General features: G+C 37.7%; 1 protein-coding gene across 3 annotated transcripts in view; it reads right to left on the minus strand.

Moving 5' to 3' along the window:
- Positions 1-516: 516 nt before the first annotated feature.
- MAMDC2 (MAM domain containing 2) overlaps positions 517-25,498 on the minus strand; it is a 163,563-nt gene continuing 138,581 nt past the window's right edge. For 2 of the 3 annotated variants that reach the window (XM_082656560.1, XM_082656559.1), the window contains exons 12-14: positions 6,901-7,160; positions 1,673-1,757; positions 517-1,534 (exon numbers count right to left, since the gene is read on the minus strand). In XM_082656560.1, coding sequence (XP_082512686.1) covers positions 1,470-1,534; positions 1,673-1,757; positions 6,901-7,160 — 410 coding nt within the window. In that variant the 3' untranslated portion in view covers positions 517-1,469. Of the gene's footprint in view, positions 1,535-1,672; positions 1,758-6,900; positions 7,161-25,498 lie in introns of those variants that run through there. The other variant, XM_082656561.1, reaches the window with a different exon arrangement.

Below are 25,498 nucleotides of genomic sequence, written 5' to 3' on the forward strand. Positions count from 1 at the left end.
TGGGCTTTAGGGTCAGAGAGACCTGACTGTTAAATTTCTCCACTTAACAGTGGTAAAATCTTAAGTAATTTTTTCACTTTTCTGCACCTTGGCTTCCTTATCTATAAAAAGGGATAATAATAGATCCACTTTGGGGGATGTTTGGTGGGTTAAATTCATTCATTCATTCATTCAAGTATTTATTTGTTGAGTACCTACTATATACCAAGACATTCTTCTGGGTACTGAAACTACAATAGCAAATAAAACAAGAAAGAGTTGTTGTCTTCACAGAGTTTACATTCTAATAAGATAAAATTTGGGAGAAAATTGAGATTATGTGAAATAAAACACTCCTTAAAAATTAATTATTGCATCCATGTTTGCAATGCTTATGTCACACATAAAAAGGCTTAAGAAGCATTTAAGTGTGGCAGAGGAGAGATTCAAATTAGAATTGGCAGTTATACAGTGAAGATATTCTGATAAAGAAAAATAATGTTGAAAAAAGTTAATTGCTAGTGAAGAGATTTTCAAATTATTTTTTATTAGGTAATCGTAATTTCATAACAGTTGTTTGGGTATACAAATATGTATATACAATTTTCTAAACATGTAAATAAAAGGCAGTAGTCTAGTATACCTGCTTGAATTCATATTACTCAAAATATTACTAAAACATTTATTTTAAAAATCAGTAAAATTGTTTAACCCATTATAAAAATCTGGGGGTATGTGTACATAAACATTTTTAAGCTTGCTTTACAAAAAAAGAGTGCAATTTCTATCCAAGTGTTCAGAGTGACTTTCAAAAGTAGTTTAAAGGGGGAAAAAAGAAGGTAGCATTGCCTTGTAATACAGCATTAATTAATACTGACTTATACCTTGGGACATTCATGAAAGATCCTTTGTTATCACATATGGTAAAAATATTTAAAAATTAATACTCCATTTCTATGAATAAAACATAGAAAATAAGACTTTATTTTCTTAGATTAACTTGTTACTGTGAAAAGCTGCATTCATTCTGCAGACATTACTGACACCTCACATTATTACTTCAAAAATATTTATGATACTTGAACTTCAAAAGAAAACCCACAAGACCTATTCTCCTCCCAGTACATTCACTGAATGCAGATTTAAGTGAGCACATCTCATTTTGATTGTGCCCTTTATTTGCATACTTTAAAATGACTACAATATAGTACATTTGTATTTTTAACTGGTACCAAAATTAAGATGAATGATCTAGGCAAAACCAGCAGCCTGTACTTCTAGTAACAGTTGTCATATGCAAAAAAAAAAAAAAAAAAAAAAAAGCCCTGAGTCAGTATTTTTTGCAAAAGTAATGAAAAAGAGTGCTCTGAAGTCATTTTATAACTTATGAAATGGTTAAGACTGTCCAGTATTCATTTGTCTTTTTTTTTTTTTCATTTTGATTGAAGAGAGGTATGGCTTTGTTTAGTTAATCCAATTCAGATCATTCCTTAATACTCAATTTCATTTAAGTCCTCAGAATATCCTGATGAGTGCTGAGTTATATCTTCCATTTCTGTCAGGAAAGACAAATAGACAATAATAGTTTTCTCTATTTTTACTGCAGAAAATACTTAATTTGCATTCTTATGATTTGAGACTATTGCAAAATCCCTTTTCAGTCAAACTTATATAATTGTAAAAATATTGTTACCCGCACAGGATCCTGCTTGAAATTTAACATCATCAATGGCAATATCACTTCTTATTGACACTCCCCGAATGGCTTCAAAAATTATCTGAAAAATAATGAAGTTTGAATTTAGAAATAGAGTCATCCTGGTGAAACAATGCTGGTCAAGGGCAAATCCAGGCTGTATGGGTCTGGAAGCCTAGATTGTTCTCAGGGGCCCCCTTTCAGGAAAATAATACAAAATCACCAATTCAAATTTAGGTACAAAAGGGAATATTTATTTGAAATTTAAAGAAATTCACAAAAATTACTGGAGCCTTGGAGATTCAAGTTCCTTTCTTCTGAGACATTTTTAGGCAATTTCCCAGAAATGCCCACCTAGAAATGCCTCCTGGTGGTGACCTGGTTTCCGTCCCCACCTAGAACATTCTACTCCCGGTACTCACAGGGCCTATGAGAGTGAGGGGCCCAGAAGCCTAAGATTCCTTAGGCTCTCCCTAAAGCTACCTTCATACTAGTACTAGGTGGGAGAATTAAAATGACGGATGAGACCCAAGTATGAACAGCAACATATAACAATTAAATTTACCAAAAAGACAATGGGTCACTTGTCATGTTAAATACCATAACATCCAAGACACAGCCCAAGAAAAAGAGGAAACCAGTTTCATGACTTTAGATCCTAGAAGAAAATAACTGATCAAATATTCAGGTTCTAAGGAAAATAGATCATATTACCAGCTCTAAGGCTGCTCTGATAATGGTTAATAAACCACCGAATACTCCAGGGAGGCTTATAGGTAATGAAAATCGTCCAGAAGACACATTTGCTCTACTCATTTTATGAGCAAATGACTCCCCATTGAACTAGTTTATGATTTAAACTAAATCAGAGACTATAAAGTGGATAATTAATAAGCATATGAAACTATCTTGAAATTAATGACTCAAAGAAGCTTTAACGACGGAAATGTTGCAAAATAACATTAATAGAAATTCTAAAGATATGACCCTAAACAAGAATCCAAATAAATGGCAAAAAGAGGAAAAAATGTCCTAACACATCTTGATAGGAAGACATATGAGTGTAGTTAATAAGTGTTTTGGTTTTCTGGACAACAGTAAAATCGGTTTTTTGACCTCCACCTCTGCAATGAAAGTATAATAGGAAAATCACCTGATGGAATTATACCCTGAATTGTCTTCAGTTGGGCCAAACACTTGATTTCATACAATCCTCTCCTTTGAATTTCCTTCATATTTGAGTGATCACCGTTTTATAGCATCATGATTGCCCCTTTGTATTATTCCCCTATTTGTATCTGTAGAAATTCTATTAAATAATTGTGGTTATTTTAGAATTAGATAGAAATATTATTTTTTTCTTTCAGTTTAAGTATATTATTTTTTTCAAAAGGTTACTAAGTCATTAGCACATAAATACTAATTGTTGGGACTCCACTACTTGATAAATGGAACATTAGCTATATTTTGGTCTAGGGACACCAGGAAAAAAATTACTGAGATTAAGGGTACCATGAATAAGAAAATTTGAAGACCTGCTCTTAGCTCAGTACCCAGCACATAATAATTCCTACTAAATGTTAGGCAGTGTAATGAACAATATGAATGATATAAATATTTCATTGAGCTGAGAATTTGTCTAACACTCTCTTTCAATGGTATCAAAATATAAGAAATCAGGGAGGAAAATACCTGAGAGCAGAGGAGGAAAGGTAAGCAAGGAATCCAAAGGAAATAAAATCATTTTGTGTTTTTGATCAATGGTGAGTCAGGTTCTGCTTAGCACTTTAATAAATCCCTTAGGAAAGGACATGATTAAAATTTTGCCACTTAATGCATTTTTTTCTACAAAGAAAAAAATCTGATGACTGGAATATCATCCAGAGGCCACCCAGGTATTTCCCCTATAGGATAAATCTCAAATGACGGCAGTACTACAGCATTCTAAAAATCACCTACACCTGCCCACCACCACTAGTGATGTACACATTTACTTCTCTAGTTCTGTGCATTTTCCTCATCTCCAGTCTCATAGCCTATTTTTTACTTGACACACCCACTTGGATGTCTGATAGACATCAAAAGCTTTGCACATCAAAAACCAAACCAGACCAAACCAACTGTTAATTTCCCTCCTGCACATACCGCCCTCACTCCTCCAGATCTGCTCCACCTAAGGTCTTCCTCATCTCAACAAAGAGTGACTCCACTCTAGCAGTTGCTCAGGTCAAAAACTTTGAGGTCATCTGGACTCTTTCTCTCAAACCCCACATTCCACACGGAAGGAAGTCCTGTGGGCTTCTGATGACATCTCACTTCTGCTGCACAGCCCAACCCACCACTCCTACTCCTCTTGCAGGAGCCCCCAGAGTCTACTCCACTGCAGCCTACCGTCCATGTAGTACCTGGAGTGATCGTTTTAAAATATAAATCAGACTGTATTACCTTAAAGCCATCTGATGGTTTCTCATTGCTTTTGGAATAAATTTCAAACTCTACCATGTCACCCAAGGCCTTACATGAGTATTCCCTGATACTTCTTTGACCTCATTACCTGATCAGCTTGACTTATTCTTTTCCATATCACTTATTAACACCTGATGTTACATTGTATATTTTTGTTTCACATTTTCTACCTCTCCACCACTAAAATGTAAACTAAAAAAGAGTAGGAACTCTATGCTATGTGCATTGCAGTATCCCCGGCACTTAAAAATAGTAAATGGTCAATAAATATTTATTAAAAGGAGATATTTTGGCCTTATACTATAGGATCTCAGTCTGGATGCCTGATGTAGCTATTGAGATTACCAAGTCTGCCATGGTTATAAAGACCAGAGATATTTGGGAGAGAATATATTTTTAGAAACAATAATAGTATCTTTTTATAGTTTGGTACTTTAAAGTTTATAAACCCTTTCACAAGCATAATCTCATTGGACCCTCACTCTAACTCTGGTGATATCAGCACGGCAGGCATTATTACCCCATTTTGAAAATGTATAAACAGTCTCAGAGAGGATAACATTTCTCCAGGATCACTCAGTGCTTGTGGCACCCAGGGCAATGAGTGTATTTTGGGACTTCTATGGTGGGAGGGAACGTAGAACAGTGGCTTAGAGATACAAACTTTGGAATCAGTCAGATCTGGGATTGAGTTCTCACTCTGCCACTGACCAGCTGGAGATTTAGTTTTCTCCATCTTTAAAGAGGAGCTATAATATCAATTGGAAGAACTCATGCACAGCTCTCAGCACTGTAAGTACCTGGCACATAGAAGATGGCCATTTGCACATGAGTGTCTCTGTGTTTTATTAGACACTAGGATGTTTTGGAGAACCTAGTTCATCGTGGTCTCCAGACAGTCCTGAGGGAATCACAAAATCAAGAAGAAAATTCCTCATGGCAGGTTCACATCTGTTCCATTCTGAGCCAAAGGGAATGGTCTGGAATCTTCTTTCCAAATTGAGAGCTGAAAGTCTCTCAGGTCATTCCTCACCTTTGAACTTGAACACCCCAAGATGCCACCCCAGGTGCCTCACTACTTTGTGCTCAAAAATATTTTCAAACAACAAGCCACCTAGCAAGTCTAGTATATGCAAGGACCTGTACCTGGCCCCCAGGTTAGATGCTGGGAAGTCACCTGTTCCATAGAACTCAAATTCTAGAGCTCTTCTGCATCAGCATCATTTGGGGCTTTTAAAAAACATCTGTGCTCAGGCTCCACCTGAGAGACTCAGATTCCTTTCTCCCAATAACAGAGATTCTTCATCTTTAGAGTGCATCAGAATCACCAGGAGGCTTGTTAAAACATAGATTTCAGGGCCCTAATCCCCAGAGTTTCTGGTTCAGTAGTTCTGAGGTGGGGTCTGAGAATGTGCATTTCAGGTGAATTTCATATTAGGTGCATATGCATTTCAGGTGTTGCTGCTGGTCTCAGGACCACACTTTGAGGACATTTGAATAGGGTAGGAGTATGAGTGCCCTGATAGCCTAAAAAATTAATTCATCATCTCTGAATGATGATCAATGATATCAGTAAGTTCCTGAGTGATCCATTTTCCTTCTGTAAGCAGATATTAAATCACTATCAAAATTATTCCTGGGGCTTTTTTTCTTTGCTAAAGTTTTAGATAATTTTATCCATGCCGAGATAATGGGCCAACAGTAAAGAATGGCACATCTTCCCTCTGTCATTTGTTCTTAGCAATCCAGCACCCTAGATGGCACTGTAACCTGGTCACCTGAGCTTCTGCAATTCATTCCCATTTAGATCTGCAGAAAATTAATTTTGGTTAAGGGCTGGTGTAAAATAATGTCTTTCTTTTGGATACTTCTTCCTTAAATCTTCCTTTAAGATTTGCTTAAACCAAGCGGCCAGTGGTTGAAGTTGAGGGGTGCTGGTCCAGAAGCAAGGATGAGGAGGAAGTAGGGCTTTTAGCTGAAGGTCACACCTGGAATTCCATAGAGCAATTTCAGGAATAGTCAGGGGTCTGATGATATCTCCCCAAAGCTTTCTGGAGCCTTGGCTCACGGCAGGCAGGTGAAGTCAGTGGCTTTCAGGAGGCTGCTGCTGATTTCTAGACTAACTGGCTGCTTAATCTCACCCATTGGAATTGAAAAGCCTCTTTCTTATTGCTGTCCAGATTCCCTTATAATTGGGATCCTGTAGGATGGAGGTCTTCTACCGCCCGTGAGAAGACCCAAGGGGAGACCCAGGACATAGGATCAAGACTAGTTTCTTCTGCATCAGTGCGGACAGAGGCTTAAAAATTTACTCTGGACCACATACTCTGTTAAATAGACGCTTACAACAAAAGCCCTTGTGTGTGGCTAATGATGAGTGAAAGATGCAGCTGCAACAACTAATTAGGTAACACCATGTTTAGAAGAAAGAGAGACTCTGTTTTGGAAGTTTGCAGGATACACAGAATATACCTGACACTCAGAATGCACCAAGACAAAAATAGATACACTTTCATCACTGAGTTGCAAAAATCACTTTATGCATAAATACCCAAAGCTTTCCCTTTCTGCCTAATTTCCCATTCACTGCTTAGGTTCAGTCAATATAGACTAATTATTTTTACTCTTAAACAAGTACTGCCTTTATCTATGACCCTGAAAAAGAACAAAACATTCTTGATGGTAGCAAGAAAAAGAAAGAGCATCAGAAGGTTAAAGGAACATTTCCCATCACTTGATTCTTATCTCTTTTGGCTTACCTGGTGTCGCCTCTCACAGGTGTATTCAATCAGCACTCGTAGCCAGGAGATGCTCTGCTCACCTTTTCTTCTCCATAAGAGGGACTCTTCACTGTCACCTTCCTTTTTCAAATAAACATTCAGGAGGCCAGTCCCTGCTCCATACATGTGGTAGAAAAAAGTCAAGCAGTGTTTTCCAGTGACTCCTCGTAGAGGCCTGGACAAGAGTCGTGCTTTTTGTCCATACACCATGTGGGAAGCCTCGATGTACATGTAGTAGCCTTGACAGCAATGCAACGTCAGGTATTGTTAAAAAGGACACTAATTATATTCGCTTCTTTCTCTTATATATACATGTATATTTTTCCAGATTATTTTCCATTATAGGTTATTACAAGATATTAAATATCGTTCCCTGTGTTGTACAGTAAATCCTTGTTGCTTATCTATTTTATGTATAGAAGTTTGTATCTCTTAATCCCATACTCCTAAGTTATCCCTCCCCTCTTCTTTCTCTTTTGAGTAGTGTTCTTGGAAACAAATCAGAGTCAATGGATGACCTGACTACAGTACTGATAAAGGATTTATAATTTTGGAGAATATGTATAATCCAAGGAGGATAAATATGCTACAAAATTTAGACCATCAAAATAAGTGTTTTCATGTAATAATTTATAATTCAGTTTAATATACAGGAGGTAATAAATATACTAGTATTGTGCCACTGAGGTGGCAATTAACATATCAGAACTTATCCTACTAATTCGTGGACAATACTCTGAGCTTCTAGACACTGGTTTAGGGGAATAGTCAGGTAGATCTGGGTTCAAGTCTTGGCTCTAACATTTGTTGTCTGTGTGACTGTGGTCTAATGGATTATCCTCTCTGAACCTATTTTCAATTTAAAAATAAGGATTAATAAACCTGTGCTACAGAGGTGTGAGAATTAAATAATGTGTGCGACATATGCTCACATCTAATACATATTCAAATATGAGTTTCCTGTCCTGCCCTCTTTCCTGAGGTTTTCTGTGACACTTCTTGAAAATATAATTATATAATATTTAATATAATTATATATGACATTTTATATATTATATATCTTATACTATATACTGTACATTGTATACATGTTAATTATATAACACTTTACATTTCCATTTTCCTTTCCTAACTTTAGTTTGCTTTTTAATTTACTGGTTTCAGGCAGAAGCGGAATTAGTTCACATGTAAATAAGGCAGTGGTGTGTTGGAGCCTGTTTCCACTGGCTCCCAACCATCAATTGTGTGATTTCTGTTGGTAGGTCCAAATGGCTTCACATTGGTAGTTTGAAATGGGCCATGATGGAAGTATTTACACCACAGAAATGGGACATAACTACAGATCAGCCTTCCCCGCAAAATTGAGCTGGTTGGTATTAAATAATTACCATGAAGCTACTGAAACAGGCAATATATTAATAGTAATTTCTAGAATAATACAGCCATAATATAATTCTGTGCACCTGTGGCTCATTTTAAAAAAGCCTTGCACTCTACATAAGTAGCTCTTAATCTTTGCTCATTTGATGAAAACTTTATATCTCTTCTACCTGAAAAAATATGCACAGGTTTTTGTATGTGATTTCATTGTCTTCTTTGCCAATATTGATTTTTTTTACATACACAATCTAAAAATAATTTTTCCATAGTGTTATCTATTATTTCACACAGAAATTAATGGCTGCATTGAGGGAAAAAAAGAGATCCCAAATAATGCATGCAAATGAAATGGCTTCTAGAGCATCTTTATAGTTTGAAGTTTAATCAATGAGGTCCATTCATTTCCCAAAAGGCAGTGCGTGAGATACCCCAACCAGAACTGATCAGAAGTTCCACCTACGCTCCTTCAAGGCACTCCTCCTCTTCCTTTCCCTCATTTCCGTAAAGACCTGAGAATCCTACATGCTATTAAAAGGGTGGGAGAAAGAGTCCTACCCAATTTGGTCTTATCAAATAGTGTGCACTGTGCAACCCCTTCCCCCAGCGTTTCACTCAGTAAAGTTATCACCCTGAAAAACTGGGCGATCAGAGTCATGGGGTGTGGGCTTTGTCAACCAGTCATCCCCACGACCTGCTCTAAAATATTGGGAAAATATTGTCATGTTTCTGGCGTGCTCGCCAATGACATCCTCATTACTAAAACCAGTGGTCAATTTTCAGTCCTGGTCATTCTTGTCATCAGTAGCATTGGACAGAGTAGATCACTCCTGCCTCCTAGAAGGACTTTCTTATCTTGGTCTGTGGGAAGCTGACCTCTCCCGGTTTTTCCGCCACCTCACTGCTTACTCCTTTGCTAGTTCACCCTTTCTTCTCTGACTTCTTGACCCTGGAATGCTCCAAGGCCCAGTTTTTGAACTTCTCTATTCTCACTCACTCCTTTGGTGATCTCATCTTGTTTCATGGCTTTAAATGCTCTGTGTTGTCATATCTCAAATTTAAATTTCCAACCTCTTTTCTGAAATCCAGACTTGTTTATTTAAAGTGCCTAGTAGACATCTCCACATATTGTCAAGTAGACATCTCAGACTGAACATGGTCAAAACGAGGCTCCTAACAGCCTTGCCCTAAAGCCTATCCTACCCTTTCTAGTTGACCAGGCCCCAAACCTGGCCATCATATGCCACTCTTCGCCTCCTCTCTCTCTTCACATCCAGATGGTCAGGAATTCCTGTTGGTTCTACCTTCAAAATATGTCCAGAATCCAGTCATTTTTCTCCTCACCACCTGCATTGCTACCCCCTGGTCTGAGCCAGTATCATTTCTCAGGTGGATTAATACAACACTTCCCAACTAGTCTGCTTGCTTTTACCCTTGTTCTCTGCAATCTAATCTCAACATAGCATCCACAGTAAACCTTCTAAAACAAAAGCTAGCTTTTACCATTCCTCTGTTCAAAACCTTCCATTGGCTCAGCATTTCACTCAGAGTGAGAGCTGAATGCCTGAAAATGTTTAGGGCCCCATACGATCTCCTGCTCATTTTCTTAGCTCTCTGATTCTACCACCTTTCTCCTCACTCACTCTGGGTTGTGTGGTCACACTGAGTTCCCTAGTGTTCCTGGAATACAGTAGGTATACTACCACCTCAGGGCCTTTGTGTGTGCTAAACTCTGCTTAGAATGGCTTTTCTCTCATATAATCTCAGGTCTCACTCTCTCACCTCTAACTCTGCTCAGATATTACCTTTTCTATTAGGCCTATTCTGACTACACCATTTTCAAATAGCAATTCCCTTCCTCTGGCACCCCTCTTTCTCTATACCCTAATTTATTATTTTCCACACCATTTAATTGCCTCTTAACATACTGTATGATTTTCCTATTTTTTATGTTTGTCTCCTTCCTCTGGAACACACAAAGGCAGAGATATTTCCTTGTTTACTTCACTATGCCTCCAGGTCCTAGAACAGTGCCTGGAACATAGTAGATGCTCAATAAATATTTGTTGAATGAACAAATGAATTTTTTCCACAGCTCTAAGCCACAGACCAGTTTGACCATTTCCAAAGCACATGGCTCTACCAAGGTCCCTCCAGTTGCATGAGGATCTTGGCAATGAGACATGTACTTGAATAGGATGCGCCAAGGCAAAGCTGGAACAAGTCCAAGTTTTGATAAAATTAAAGTCATATCAAAGCAAGTGTTCTCAAGCTAGTTCCACACCATCTGATGTATTTTTTAACCAAACACACATTTTTAACTTCATTATCTTCGTTCTTTCACTGGCAATAAAATTGCTACACAAGAAGCACTGGGGTTTTTACACCTTTAGCAATGAGAGGAAATTTTGTTGTTCTTTTCTCTAATATTTCCTAACTTAAGCAAGACTAGATATAAACAAATACAGATACACAAAATCCTTACAGAAGGGTGTATTTAATTTAATTCCATGGAAAATAAAGTCAAAGCATGAAATGACCACGGTTTCTCACCTACTATGCACAAAGGTATTCCATACTATCCTATACATAAGTTAGTATAGCACAGTGAACTGAAACCCTACTTTAATGCATGTTTAAATTAAAAAATATTTCCTCCAGAAATAATTCTTAGGTAAATAAGAAGAAAGTCAAAGAAAAATAACTTTGGTGCCTGGCTTTGGGGCACTCAAAAGCCTACTTGAATCCTAAGAAAAGGACCTTGGCTAAAGATGAAACACTCAATTGTGGGGCGGGGAGGGCTCCTCTGAAAGATGCTGTCACTGGGAAACTGGAAAGTAGAGACTATTGTGGGTCTAAAACATGAAGTCTTTTCAGAGTGGAAAGGAAGCAATAGATCCATCATAAGTGAGAGATGACTCAAGAAGTATCTTCCGTCTAGTGATGTTAGTGCATCCCAGTGATAACGACATGAGTCCTGGCCAAAATAGTCTGAGGTCCTGGAAGAGAGGTAAACCTCTAATCACCTCCAGGATTATCTAACTGAATTCTTTCTTTCGTGAGTACTGTGCACTAATCATTTAGCCTCAACTGGATGAAGCATTACTCTGGTAATGCTTTCAGCTCATGCGTCTCTGGGTCTTGGGTATCTGACTGAAGCCATTACCTAAGGCTTCCAGTTCCAGAGATTGTTGTGTTTAGCACCATGAAAGATGAAATGAAAGCTCCTAAGGTGTTTGACATGTGTAATTGTGCTGCTTTTGGAAGAGAGGGGTAACATCCAGGGGAGTGTCAGTATAACTGTGCCTCTCTGGGGCACTGGCACCAGTCTGCTTTTCTTGAGTAATGCTGACCGTTCCAAAAATCCTTCAGGTTTTTTTGTTGTTTTTTTTAAAATGGTTTCTATTTTAAGCACATATGCATATTCCATAAGGCAATACTGATTTAGACTAATCTAGATCAACATCTATACCTAAAAATAATTGTAACATATTTGTCAACTGATCAGAATTTGTCCCTTTGATGCCCAGACCAATTATTCCTCTTGATTCCAAATATGTTTTGCTTCTTGACTTGCATGTGACACTTCCTTTCCCCAGAAAAGATCACAGCTTCACGGAGAGCCAGTCTGCCTCACATGTGTTTGGAAAGCAGAGAAAAGCCCTGTGTGTTGACAAGCTTTGCCACATTCCAACTCCAAATGCTGTCTGTCTCAGCAAACAAAAGCTATGGATTGGAGCCAGGAGCCCCAGTGCTGAAACCTCAGACTGGCTTACGTGTTCCTGCACATGAAGGATTCCAGTCTGCAGAAGGGATTATTAACTAGAGAAAACAAATCACTTTCTCTCTGTGGATCACTGTTTAACATTCAAGACGGGGGTTCCAATGGGTCTACTGGGAGATGAGGGTCCCATCTGTTCTTTGCTCAGCAGCTGTGATGTGTTGAGACACACACCATATTTGTAATTTGGAGCAGTGAAGCAGCTGTTCCTCTAGTCTAGCAGCCTCCTCTCACCAGGGCCAGGAAGGAGTGGGGGGCCGTGTGGAATGAATAGCTAGCTGCTTCATTAAGCTGAAAGAGGATTCTTAACAATCAGGGAAAAAAGACACCAATGCTTTGGGAAGAACAACTGCTAAATGCGTCTCTCTAAAATTGCTCTTTGCTATATCTTTTAAATGATTTTTAAAGCTCTGTCATAAATGAGGAGTTATTATTTATTGGGTACAGAGTTTCAGTTTGGGAAAATGAAAAAAATTTCTGGAGATGGATGGTGGTGATGGTTACACAACAAGGTGTATGTATTTAATGCCACTGAATTACGTATGTAAAAATGCCTAAAATGGTAAATTTTATGTTATGTATATTTTACCATTATTTTTTTTAAAAGCCTGTCATAGAAGCCTTCTCTTGTGTAAGCAGAGTCTGACAATATCAGAAACTAGTGTGACAAGTTATGAAAAGATTGAGGGAGATTGGAGATTTTAATAATCTGGAGCCAACTGCCCCAATAGTTACAGCCTAGTGGGGTAGCATCATTACATGTCTGGATATTAGTACCAAAATTCTTAAAAGACAAGGACTTGAATGAGACTGCTATTAAATTTCAGCTATATAACCAACACATTAAACATATAATTTTGAATTTCTTTTGTCTGACAGCACACTTTTATAAATAAATGTCATTATTTGGTATTTTAATGTATCATTGATATTTCTACCACACAAGAAGGGGGTGTTCTTAGAAGTGCATAAGACTCCTACGTTTAGTAAGTAGCATGTCGGAAGAGAATTTAATTGTCAGAAGTACAGAAGATGTATTGAAACACTGAACAGTACCACAAAAGAAACTGATGGTGTCTCTTTCTTTGGAAATTGTTAAGAAAATGATGAATAGCTACTTTTCTAGGATTTGGTGGTAGGGAGAAGAGAGGGAGGACTGGATGACTTTTAATCTATTCACTGGTGGACTCAGTGAGCTAGGAAATGCTACAGTTGAAGGCATTTTCTCACTAAACTGGATAGCTATCTGTTCCTTTATTTATTCTACTATCTTTTGGCCACAAAAATCCATGTAAACTCCAGGGCAACTAAAACAATTGTTTAAAAAGAATTCTGGGGCTTCCCTGGTGGCGCAGTGGTTGAGAGTCTGCCTGCCGATGCAGGGGACACGGGTTCGTGCCCCGGTCTGGGAAGATCCCACATGCCGCGAAGCGGCTGGGCCCGTGAGCCATGGCCGCTGAGCCTGCGCGTCCGGAGCCTGTGCTCCGCAACGGGAGAGGCCGCAGCAGTGAGAGGCCCGTGTACCAAAAAAAAAAAAAAAAAAAGAATTCTGACAGCATGGCATCATATAAATGTTAATAAAATTTCAATAGCCAATAAAACCCTTGGAATTTTGTTAAGACTTTTCTTCATTATCTTGTAAAGAAGTAGCATTAGTGTCAGGGAACTTTCTGATTCTGCGAGGATAGAGCTACTCAAGTAGATGGTGACAAGAAATGGATAGACAAATCCACCAGAGTCCATTCTAGCTCAATGCAAGTCAAGATTTATCTGTCACAAGTGCCTTTATTATTTTATTAAATAAGGAACCGAATGGTGGAGCTAGAATTTTTTTTGTCTTTGTTGTTGTTCTAGTAGAATGACATATTCTATGAGATGACTGACTTAAACATTGAAAATGTTTCCCCAACTTTAGTCACACAAATACTACCATCATGATATATATATTTACTTATCCACATACTACCTGCACTGTTATTCATTTAATATTTTTCTTTAAATAGATTCCAGTTTTGCTACTTAAATCCATTTATTCAAATAGGAAATGCATGTTAGCATGAAAACAGAAAACAAGCTATAAATCTGTGAAATAATGGCTTTGCTGTACTGATTGTATATTTTTCTTATACATAAATATTACTATCAAAAATATTCATCCACTTACCCCTTAAATTACCCAGTGGTACTCTGGAAAACATTGGTTTAAGGTCTACCAAACCTTCTGGTTTCTACTAAGTCATTTTATTTGTAAGCATAGGCCATGATTTTCTATTTATAAAGGCACAAGTGACACAAAACACCGAGTCCAAGAAAGTATCCCAGAGATGAGCATCAGATTTTGTAAACTAGTCACTCATTATAAAAATAGTAATACTGTTCACTTCAGTGGAGTTTATATAGTATCAAGCCTTTCAGAAATATAACCTCAGTTAATCATCACAGCAGCCCTAAGAGATTAGCAGGGCATCCACTGTTGTATTTATTTTACACATGAGGAAACTGAGGCTCAGAGAAGTTATGTGACCATTTTCCAGGTTATGCAGGTAGCAAGTGGAAGAGTCAGCTCACTGTGTACCCATTGGTCTTTCCACTAGACCACATACACCATGCTACACCCTAGAACTGGAAACTGCATCAGCAGTTAGTGAGTCAGGAACTACGGCTCCCTTGGAATTGCTATGTAGGATGATGTATTGATTCTGATAGACACACAATAAACTATATCATAGCCTTTCTGAACTTCCTTTTTTAATTTAATGAACCTATATTTACTGACCATCTAATGTAGTTGTCTGTAAAATAGCTTTGTATGCCTCTCCTCTATTTTCTCTTGTATATGTTCTTCCAAGTGTAAATTGACAGGCTTTAAGGATGGGAAGTAAAAAGGCAGAATGCAGTATATGAGTACAGGTATATCCTCTGAAAGTCCCAGAATGCATTGCATTCAAAAAAGATTCTGCTGTCACTAACACCTAACAAATACCCTCCAGTCATCAAAGAGAAAGATACTGTTGCTGGTCCAGCATTTGAGCCTGTCACTTTATTAAAGTATGGAATAAGAAATTCAGCCAATTTTGTACCCTGCCATTATTTTACAGCCTGTATTTGAAAAAAGAGACATAGAAAAGATTGTTAGGACTAAATGTAAAAATAGCAAAAATTCAACAATGCAGGCAATAGAAGACATTTTTGGATGTAATTTCATTATTGTTTAAATTGTACATCTAATCACAGGCAGGTTTGCTATTGCTCTCCCAGGATCCAAGCAGACAATAATTAAAATTACTTTGAATGAGTTTCAGTGCTTTCATATTTAAAATGTGTATGTTGTCTTAACTGATCTATAAGATCTTGTCTACCTCCAGCATCCTATAAATCTATGAACTGTTACTAAGCCAATTACATTTTCTTATTACTTCAGACCATATCCCTGTTGAAGAGAAATTCTAGGGACATTCATCTAAGCAACCGTAAGTACATTTACTATGTAAGTCACTTCTTTAAAAAAAATAGGAGGTGGACTTCCCTGGTGGCGCAGTGGTTAAGAATCCGCCTGACAATGCAGGGGACATGGGTTCGAGCCCTGGTCCGGGAAGATCCCACATGCCGCGGAGAAACTAAGCCTGTGCGCCACAACTACTGAGCCTGTGCTCCAGAGCCCACAAGCCACAACTACTGAGCTTGCGTGCTGCAACTACTGAAGCCCATGCACCTAGAGCCCATGCTCCACAACAAGAGAAGCCACCGCAGTGAGAAGCCTGCACAGCGCAATGAAGAGTAGCCCCTGCTCACTGCAATTAGAGAAAGCCTGCATGCGGCAACGAAGACCCAACGCAGCCAAAAATAAATAAAATGAAATAAAAAATAGGAGGTAATTGTTAAGTGGTTTCTACCATAATTAAATTTAAAAGGCATTTGCAGTATTTTTTTTTACTATGATAGTTGTCCCCAATATTTATTACTCAAGATTGAGAGTTATAAAGGGAAAAAAGTAGAATAGTCTCTCAGACAGTTCATAGCCAAAGGCAGTATAAATGTAAATTTTAATATTCTGCTTCTACTACTCCTTGCCAAAGACAGAACACCGTGCAATAACGTAATACCAGATACAGCAAGATCTTGGGTAGAACAGCCAGGAAATATCAACAAAAGAATACAGTTGAAAGAGACCAGAGACACATAAAGCTCATTCAAAAACATTATGATGGGTTGGTTTGTAGTGCAGAAGAAAACAGCAAATGCCTTCAAATTTTGAGTATAACAATCATGCTCTTAAATATATGATGCTAAAAAAATGAAATACCAGGGACATCCCCTTGTGGATATGTTGAGTAACTTGTAGCTGACCTACGCTTCCACTGAGAAAAATTATTTTTAAAATGGATAAATTTTTTTTAGAAAACATCTGTTTTGAAGTTGTCAGAGAGCTTCCCAAGCAGCAAGAACTTGAGGGGCCAAGATCCCTGAGACAAGGGAAGGTCAGTGAAGTGAACTCAACATTCTTCAAGCTGCTTTCCCCACTGGGGCATTTGCCTATTCAGTTTAGAAGTTAAGCAGAGGGCAGCTAAGAGGCAGAGAAACCAACAGTTCTCACTGTGGGATGATAAAAACTGGAGTTCAGGGCTGCAAAAGCAGCTGGGGCTTGAGGATCAAGTTTTGTGAGAAATGATACACACAGCAGAGTGAGCAATCTTCCCTTGAGGCATGTGCCAAATTATTTTATTTATTTATTTCTTATACAGCATGTTCTTATTAGTTATCTACTTTATACATATTAGTGTATACATGTCAATCCCAATCTCCCAATTCATCCCCCCACCGCCACTTTCTCCCTTTGGTGTCCATACGTTTGTTCTCAACATCTGTGTCTCTATTTCTGCCCTGCAAACCAGTTCATCTGTACCATTTTTTTAGGTTCCACATATATGCATTAATATACAATATTTGCTTTTCTCTTTCTGACTTACTTCACTCTGTATGACAGTCTCTAGGTTCATCCACGTCTCTACAAATGACCCAGTTTTGTTCCTTTTTATGGTTGAGTAATATTCCGTTGTGTATATGTACCACATCTTCTTTATCCATTCATCTGTCGATGGGAATTTAGGTTGCTTCCATGACCTGGCTATTGTAAATAGTGCTGCAATGAACATTGGGGTGCATGTGTCTTTTTGAATTATGGTTTTCTCTGGGTATATGCCCAGTAGTGGGATTGCTGGATCATATGGTAATTCTATTTGTAGTTTTCGAAGGAACCTCCATACTGTTCTCCATAGTGGCTGTATCAATTTACATTCCCACCAACAGTGCAAGAGGGTTCCCTTTTCTCCACACCCTCTCCAGCATTTATTGTTTGTAGATTTTCTGATGATGGCCATTCTGACCAGTGTGAGGTGATACCTCATTGCAGTTTTGATTTGCATTTCTCTAATAATTAGTGATGTTGAGCAGTCTTTCATGTGCCTCTTGGCCATCTGTATGTCTTCTTTGGAGAGATGTCTATTTAGGTCTTCTGCCCATTTTTGGATTGGGTTGTTTGTTTTTTTAATATTGAGCTGCATGAACTGTTTATATATTTGGGAGATTAATCCTTTGTCTGTTGATTCATTTGCAAATATTTTCTCCCATTCTGAGGGTTGTCTTTTCATGTTGTTTATAGTTTTCTTTGCTGTACAAAAGCTTTTACATTTCATTAGGTCCCATTTGTTTATTTTTGTTTGTTTATCTGTTACTCTAGGAGGTGGGTCAAAAAATATCTTGCTGTGGTTTATGTCAAAGAGTGCTCTTCCTATTTTTTCCTCTAAGAGTTTTATAGTGTCCGATCTTACATTTAGGTCTTTAATCCATTTGGAGTTCATTTTTGTGTATGGTGTTAGGGAGTGTTCTAATTTCATTCTTTTATATGTAGCTGTCCAGTTTTCCCAGCACCATTTATTGAAGAGACTGTCTTTTCTTCATTGTATATCCTTGCCTCCTTTGTCATAGATTAGTTGACCATAGGTGTGTGGGTTTATCTTTGGGCTTTCTATCCTGTTCTATTGATCTATGTTTCTGTTTTTGTGCCAGTACCATATTGTCTTGATTACTGTAGCTTTGTAGTATAATCTGAAGTCAGGGAGTCTGATTCCTCCAGCTCCATTTTTTTCCCTCAAGACTGCTTTGGCTATTCGGGGTCTTTTGTGACTCCATACAAATTTTAAGATTTTTTGTTCTAGTTATGTAAAAAACGCCACTGGTAATTTGATAGAGATTGCATTGAATCTGTAGTCCAAAAATGCTTTGGGTAGTATAGTCATTTTCACAATATTGATTCTTCCAATCCAAAAACATGGTATACCTCTCCATCTGTTTGTGTCTTCTTTGATTTCTTTCATCAGTGTCTTATAGTTTTCTGAGTATAGGTCTTTTACCTCCTTAGGTAGGTTTATTCCTAGGTATTTTATTCTTTTTGTTGCAATGGTGAATGGGATTGTTTCCTTAATTTCTCTTTCTGATCTTTCGTTGTTAGCATATAGGAATGAGAGAGATTTCTGTGCATTAATTTTGTATCCTGCAACTTTACCAAATTCATTGATCAGCTCTAGTAGTTTTCTGGTGGCATCTTTAGGATTCTCTATGTATAGTATCATGTCATCTGCAAACAGTGACAGTTTTACTTCTTCTTTTCCAATTTGGATTCCTTTTATTTCTTTTTCTTCTCTGATTGCCATGGCTAGGACTTCCAAAACTATGTTGAATAAGAGTGGCAAGAGTGGACATCCTTTACTTGTTCCTGATCTTAGAGGAAACGCTTTCAGTTTTTCACCATTGAGAATGATGTTTGCTTTGGGCTTGTGGTATATGGCCTTTATTATGTTGAGGTAGTTTCCCTTGATGCCCACTTTCTGGAGAGTTTTTATCATAAATCGGTGTTGAATATTGTCAAAAATTTTTACTGCATCTATTGAGATGATCATATGGTTTTATTACTTAATTTGTTAATATGGTGTATCACATTGATTGATTTGCGTATATTGAAGAATCCTTGCATCCCTGGGATAAATCCCACTTGATGATGGTGTATGATCCTTTTAATGTGTTGTTGGATTCTGTTTGCTAGTATTTTGTTGAGGATTTTTGCACCTATATTCATCAGTGATATTGGTCTGTAATTTTCCTTTTTGTAGTATCTCTATCTGGTTTTGGTATCAGGGTGATGGTGGCCTCGTAGAAAGATTTTGGGAGTGTTCCTTCCTCTACAATTTTTTGGAAGAGTTTGAGAAGGATGCGTGTTAGCTCTTCTCTAAATGTTTGATACAATTCACCTGTGAAGCCGTCTGGTCCTGGACTTTTGTTTGTTGGAAGATTTTTAATCACAGTTTCAATTTCATTACTTGTGATTGGTCTGTTCCTATTTTCTATTTCTTCCTGGTTCAGTCTTCCAGATACCTTGGAAAAGGTATTTCTTCCTTATACCTTTCTAAGAATTTGTCCATTTCTTCCAGGTTGTCCATTTTATTGGCATAGAGTTGCCTGTAGTAATCTTTCACGATGCTTTGTATTTCTGCAGTGTCCATTTTAACTTCTCCTTTTTCATTTCTAATTTTATTGATTTGAGTACTCTCCCTCTTTTTCTTGATGAGTCTGGCTAAGGTTTATCAATTTTGTTTATCTTCTCAAAGAACCAGCTTTTAGTTTTATTGATCTTTGCCATTGTTTTCTTTGTTTCTATTTCATTTATTTCTGCTCTGATGTTTATGATTTCTTTCCTTCTACTAACTTTGGGTTTTGTTTGTACTTCTTTCTGTAGTTCCTTTAGGTGTAAGGTTAGATTGTTTATTTGAGATTTTTCTTGTTTCTTGAGGTAGGATTGTATTGCTATAAACCTCCCTCTTAGAACTGTTTTTGCTGCATCCCATAGGTTTTGGATCATCATGTTTTCATTGTCATTTGTTTCTAGGTACTTTTTGGTTTCCTCTTTGATTTCTTCAGTGATCTCTTGGTTATTTAGTAATGTATTGTTTAGCCTCCATATCTTTGTGTTTTTTACGTTTTTTCCCCCTGTAATTGATTTCTAATCTCATAGCATTGTGGTTGGAAAAGATGCTTGATATGATTTCAATTTTCTTAAATTTATCAAGGCTTGATTTGTGACCCAAGATGTGATCTATCCTGGAGAATGTTCCATGTGCACTTGAGAAGAAAGTGTAATCTGCTGTTTTTGGATGGAATGTCCTATAAATATCAATTATCTATATCTGGTCTTTTGTGTCATTTAAAGCTTGTGTTTCCTTATTAATTTTCTGTCTGGGTGATCTGCCCCTTGGTGTAAGTGAGGTGTTAAAGTTCCTATTATTGTGTTACTATCAATTTCCTCTTTCATAGCTGTTAGCATTCGCCTTATGTATTCAGTTGCTCCTATGTTGAGTGCATACATATTTATAAATTGTTATATCTTTATTCTTGGATTTATCCCATGATCATTATGTAATATCCTTGTCTCTGGTAACATTCTTTATTTTAATGTCTATTTTGTCTGATATGAGTCTTGCTACTCCAGCTTTCTTTTGATTTTCATTTGCATGGAATATTTTTTCCATCCCCTCACTTTCAGTCTGTATGTGTCCCTAGGTCTGAAGTGGGTCTCCTGTAGACAGTATATATATGGGTCTCATTTTTGTATCCATTCAACAAGCCTGTGTCTTTTGGTTGGGGCATTTAATCCATCCACATTTAAGGTAATTATGGATATGTATTTTCCTATTACCATTTTCTTAATTGTTATGTGTTTCTTTTTGTAGGTCCTTTTTTTATCTTGTGTTTCCTACTTAGAGAAGTTCTGTTAGCATTTGTTGTAGAGCTGGTTTGGTGGTGCTGAATTCTCTTAGCTTTTGCTTGTCTGTAAAGCTTTTGATTTCTCCCTTGAATCTGAATGAGATCCGTGCCAGGTAGAGTAATCCTGGTTGTAGGTTCTTCCCTTTCATCACTTTAAATATATCGTCCCACTGCCTTCTGGCTTGTAGAGCTTCTGCTGGGAAATCAGCTGTTAACCTTATGGGAGTTCCCTTGTATATTATTTGTCATTTTTCCCTTGTTGCTTTCAATAATTTTTCTTTGTCTTTAATTTTTGTCAGTTTGCTTACTATGTGTCTCAGCATGTTTCTCCTTGGGTTTATACTGCCTGGGACTCTCTGTGCTTCTTGGACTTGGTGGCTATTTCCTTTCCATGTTAGGGAAGTTTTCAATTATAATCTCTTCAAATATTTTCTCAGGTTCTTTCTCTCTCCTCCTTCTGGGACGCCTATAATGCAAATGTTGTTGCGTTTAATGTCTCAGAGGTCTCTTAGGCTGTCTTCATTTCTTTTCATTCTTTTTTCTTTATTCTGTTCCATGGCAGTGAATTCCACCATTCTGTCTTCCAGGTCACTTATCCATTCTTCTGCCTCAGTTATTCTGCTATTGATTCCTTCTAGTGTTTTTTTCATTTCAGTTATTGTACTGTTCATCTCTGATTTTTTATTCTTTAATTCTTCTGGGTGTTTGTTAAACATTTCTTGCATCTTCTCGATCTTGCCTCCATTCTTTTTCTGAGGTCCTGGATCATCTTCACTATCATTATTCTGAATTCTTTTTCTGGAAGGTTGCCTATATCCACTTCATTTAGTTGTTTTTCTGGGATTTTATCTTGTTCCTTCATCTCGTGCATAGTCCTCTGCCTTTTCATTTTGTCTATTTTTCTGTGAATGTGGTTTTTGTTCCACAGGCTGCAGAATTGTATTTCTTCTTGTTTCTGCTTTCTGCCCTCTGGTGGATGAGGCTATCTAAGAGGCTTGTGCAAGCTTCCTGAGGGGAGGGACTGGTGGTGGATAGAGCTGGGTGTTGCTCTGGTGGGCAGAGCTCAGTAAAACTTTAATCTGCTTGTCTGATGATGGGTGGGGCTGGGTTCCCTTCCTGTTGGTTGTTTGGCCTGAGGCAACCCAGCACTGGAGCCTACCGGGCTCTTTGGTGGGGCTAATGGCGGACTCTGGGAGGGCTCCCACCAAGGAGTACTTCCCAGAACTTCTGCTGCCAGTGTCCTTGTTCCCGTGGTGAGCCACAGCTGCCTCCCACTTCTGCAGGAGGCCCTCTAACACTAGCAGGTAGGTGTGGTTCAGTCTCCTATGGGTTCACTGCTCCTTCCTTTGGGTCCTGATGCGAACACTACTTTGTGTGTGCCCTCCAAGAGTGGAGTCTCTGTTTTTCTCAGTCCTGCCAAATTCCTGCAATCAAATCCGTCTAGCCTTCAAAGTCTGATTCTCTAGGAATTCCTCCTCCTGTTGCTGGTCCCCCAGGTTGGGAAGCCTGACAGTGGGGCTCAGAACCTTCACTCCAGTGGGTGGACTTCTGTGGTATAAGTATTCTCCAGTTTGTGAATCACCCCCCCCCAGTGGTTATAGGATTTGATTTCATTGTGATTGCACCCCTCCTACCGTCTCATTGCTGCTTCTCCTTTGTCTTTGGATGTGGGGTATCTTTTTTGGTGAGTTCCAGTGTCTCCCTGACGATGATTGTTCAGCAGTTGGTTGTGATTCCGGTGCTCTTGCAAGAGGGAGTCTCTCATCCGCCAGGATGGAATTTCTTCTGGACTCTGCTGTGTACCTTCCACTCTCTCCTCTTCAGAAATAGAGCAGCCAGTAGTCCTCCCTCCAAGGAAATGGTGAGCTAAGTTGTGACTATGCAACAAAGTCTTTTTTACTCCATTGGAAACGCTGTTTAAAATTTCATTTTGAGGTTTTACATTTCCTTACTGGCCTCAACAATAGAGGATAGATTGAAAAGATAAGGCAAAACATTTAAAGTTATCCACATTTAGCAAAGCAATACCCTTCCTCTCCTCTGCCTTCCCAAGACTAAGACTACCCAAATTCTTTTTTTCCTTTTTTTAAAATTGAGATACAATTGTCAATAAACATTATATCAGTTTCAGGTGTACAACATAATGATTCGATATTTGTATATATTTAAAAATGATCACTCCAGCAAGTCAAGTTAACATCCATCACCACACACAGTTACAAATTGTGTATGTGTGTTTTGTGATGAGGACTTTTAAGACCTATTCTCTTAACAACTTTCAAACATGCAATACAGTGTTACTAACTATAGTCACCATACTGTACATTACATACCCATGACTTTATTTTATAGCTGGAAGTTGATAGCTTTTGACCACTTCACCCATTTCACCCACTCCCCACACCCTACCTCTGGCAAACATCAATCTATCTATATATCTATGAATTTGGTGTTTTGTTTTGTTTTTGGATTCCACATATAAGTGAGCACATATGGCATTTGTCTCTCTTTCTCTAACTTATTTCACTTTGCAAAATGCAATCAAGGTCCACCCATGTTGTTGCAAATGGCAAGATTTCATTCTTTTTTATTCCTGAACAGCATTCCAGTGCCATATCTATATATCTATATACTATATAGATAAATATTCACACATAACATACATACATAGAGAAAACTGTCATTACTTGACCTGCTTCGCAAGTTTCATTCCCACACCTTGTCTTTATTTAACCTGACTGAGGTAAACCTTATTCTGTATGAACAGCCTTATCTCACGGGCATTTGCCAAGAACAATCAAACAATTGTTTAACATTGCAATTGCCTAAGGTGCTATTAATAATGGAAGCTAACAAAAGGCTGACAAAAAAATTTTCAGGAAAAAATTAGGGAATGATATGTCTGTGGGGGGCTTTGCAAAACTCCAAAATATTCTTGTCAATCTAGAAAACGATGCACATGTGCAGAGATATACACATACCCAGGAGAGAACTGAGAAGGTCCTAACCTGGCTGACTTTGAGTCTCTGAACAAGAAAAAAGTGAAGGCTAGCAGAGATGTAAATTGTCTACTTGAGCGTTGAAACCATGCCCCAATACAAACACAGAGCACCTTTGCAAGGGCTGGGAGATGTATTGGTTCAAGTCATTTAAGAAAAATCTCTCTTCAGTCGTTAGTTGATGGTTAAGCTGAGCATATTTTTCAGTGGCCACACACAACAAAGAATACAGACTCTATATAATTAGTTCAAGAAAGTCAATAAACAAGCAACTAGCAGGAACAACAGCAATAACAACAACAACAACAAAATGTTGGGAGGAGGGGAAGCTGTCACATTGTAGTATTAAAAATAACCAGTTTTTAACAAAAATTATGAGACACACAAAGGAACAGGAAACTGTGGCTCATACACAAGATAAAAAGCTGTCAATAGAAACTGTCTCTAAGGAAGCCTATAATTGAACTTACTAGACAAAGACTTTAAGTCAGCTATTATACATATGTGCAAGGAATTAAAAGAAACTCTGCCTGAAGAATTAAAAGAAAGTATGGGAGTGATGTCTCACCAAATAGAGAGTATCATTAAAAAGAGAATTTACAAAAAACCAACTAGGAATTATGGGTTTGAAAAGCACAATAACTGAAATGAAACATTCACAAGAGAGGCTCAACAACAGATTGGAACTAGCAGTTGAAAGAAGCAGTAAACTTGAAGACAGGTAAACTGAGATTATCCAATCTGAGGAACAAAGGAAAAGGAATGAAGAAAAATGAACAGAGCTTCAGAGGTTGGTGGGACAGCATCAAGTGTATTACCATATGCACAATGGGAGTCTCAGAAGGAAGGAAAGAGAGGAAGGGGCAAAAAGAACATTTAAAAAATATAATGGCCAAAAATATTCCAAACCTGATGAAAAATATTAATCTACACATCCAAGAAGGTCAAACAACTCTAAGTGGATAAACTCAAGGAGACATGCACCTGGAAAAATCACAGTTAACTACTGAAAGACAAAGACAAAGAAAACTTTGAAAGCAAGAGAAAAGTGACTCAAGTAACTCATCATGTACAAGGGATCCTTAATAAGATTAACATCTGACTCCTCCTCAGAAAACATGAGACCAGAAAGCAGTGAGATGACATAATTCAAAAGTGTTGAAAGAAAACCAAGAATTCTATATCAAGAAAAAGTATCCTTTAAAAGCAAAGGAGAATTTAAGACATTCCCAGAAAAACAAATACTGAATTCATCACTACCTACTAAAGGGAATCCTTCAAGCTGAAATGAAAGGATACTAGACAATAACGCAATCCACATGAAGAAAGAAAGAGCACTGATAAAGGTAACTATATAGGTATATATAGAAGACAGAATAAATGTATTTTTGTTTCTCTTTTTAAAATATCTGATTTAAAAGACAACTGCATAAGGCAATAACTTAAAAATCATGTCTATGGGCTTATAATGTAAAAGATATCATGTACATGACAATCATAGTACAAAGGAAGGAGGAGGTTTTGTATACCATGAAAAAATTAAGTCAATATTAAATATAAACTAGATTGTCTTAAGATGTTAATGTTAATCTTTAGGGCAATACTA

This window comes from Grampus griseus, assembly GCF_964374135.1.
Source record: "Grampus griseus genome assembly, chromosome: 6".
NCBI classification, from domain to species: Eukaryota; Metazoa; Chordata; class Mammalia; order Artiodactyla; family Delphinidae; genus Grampus; species Grampus griseus.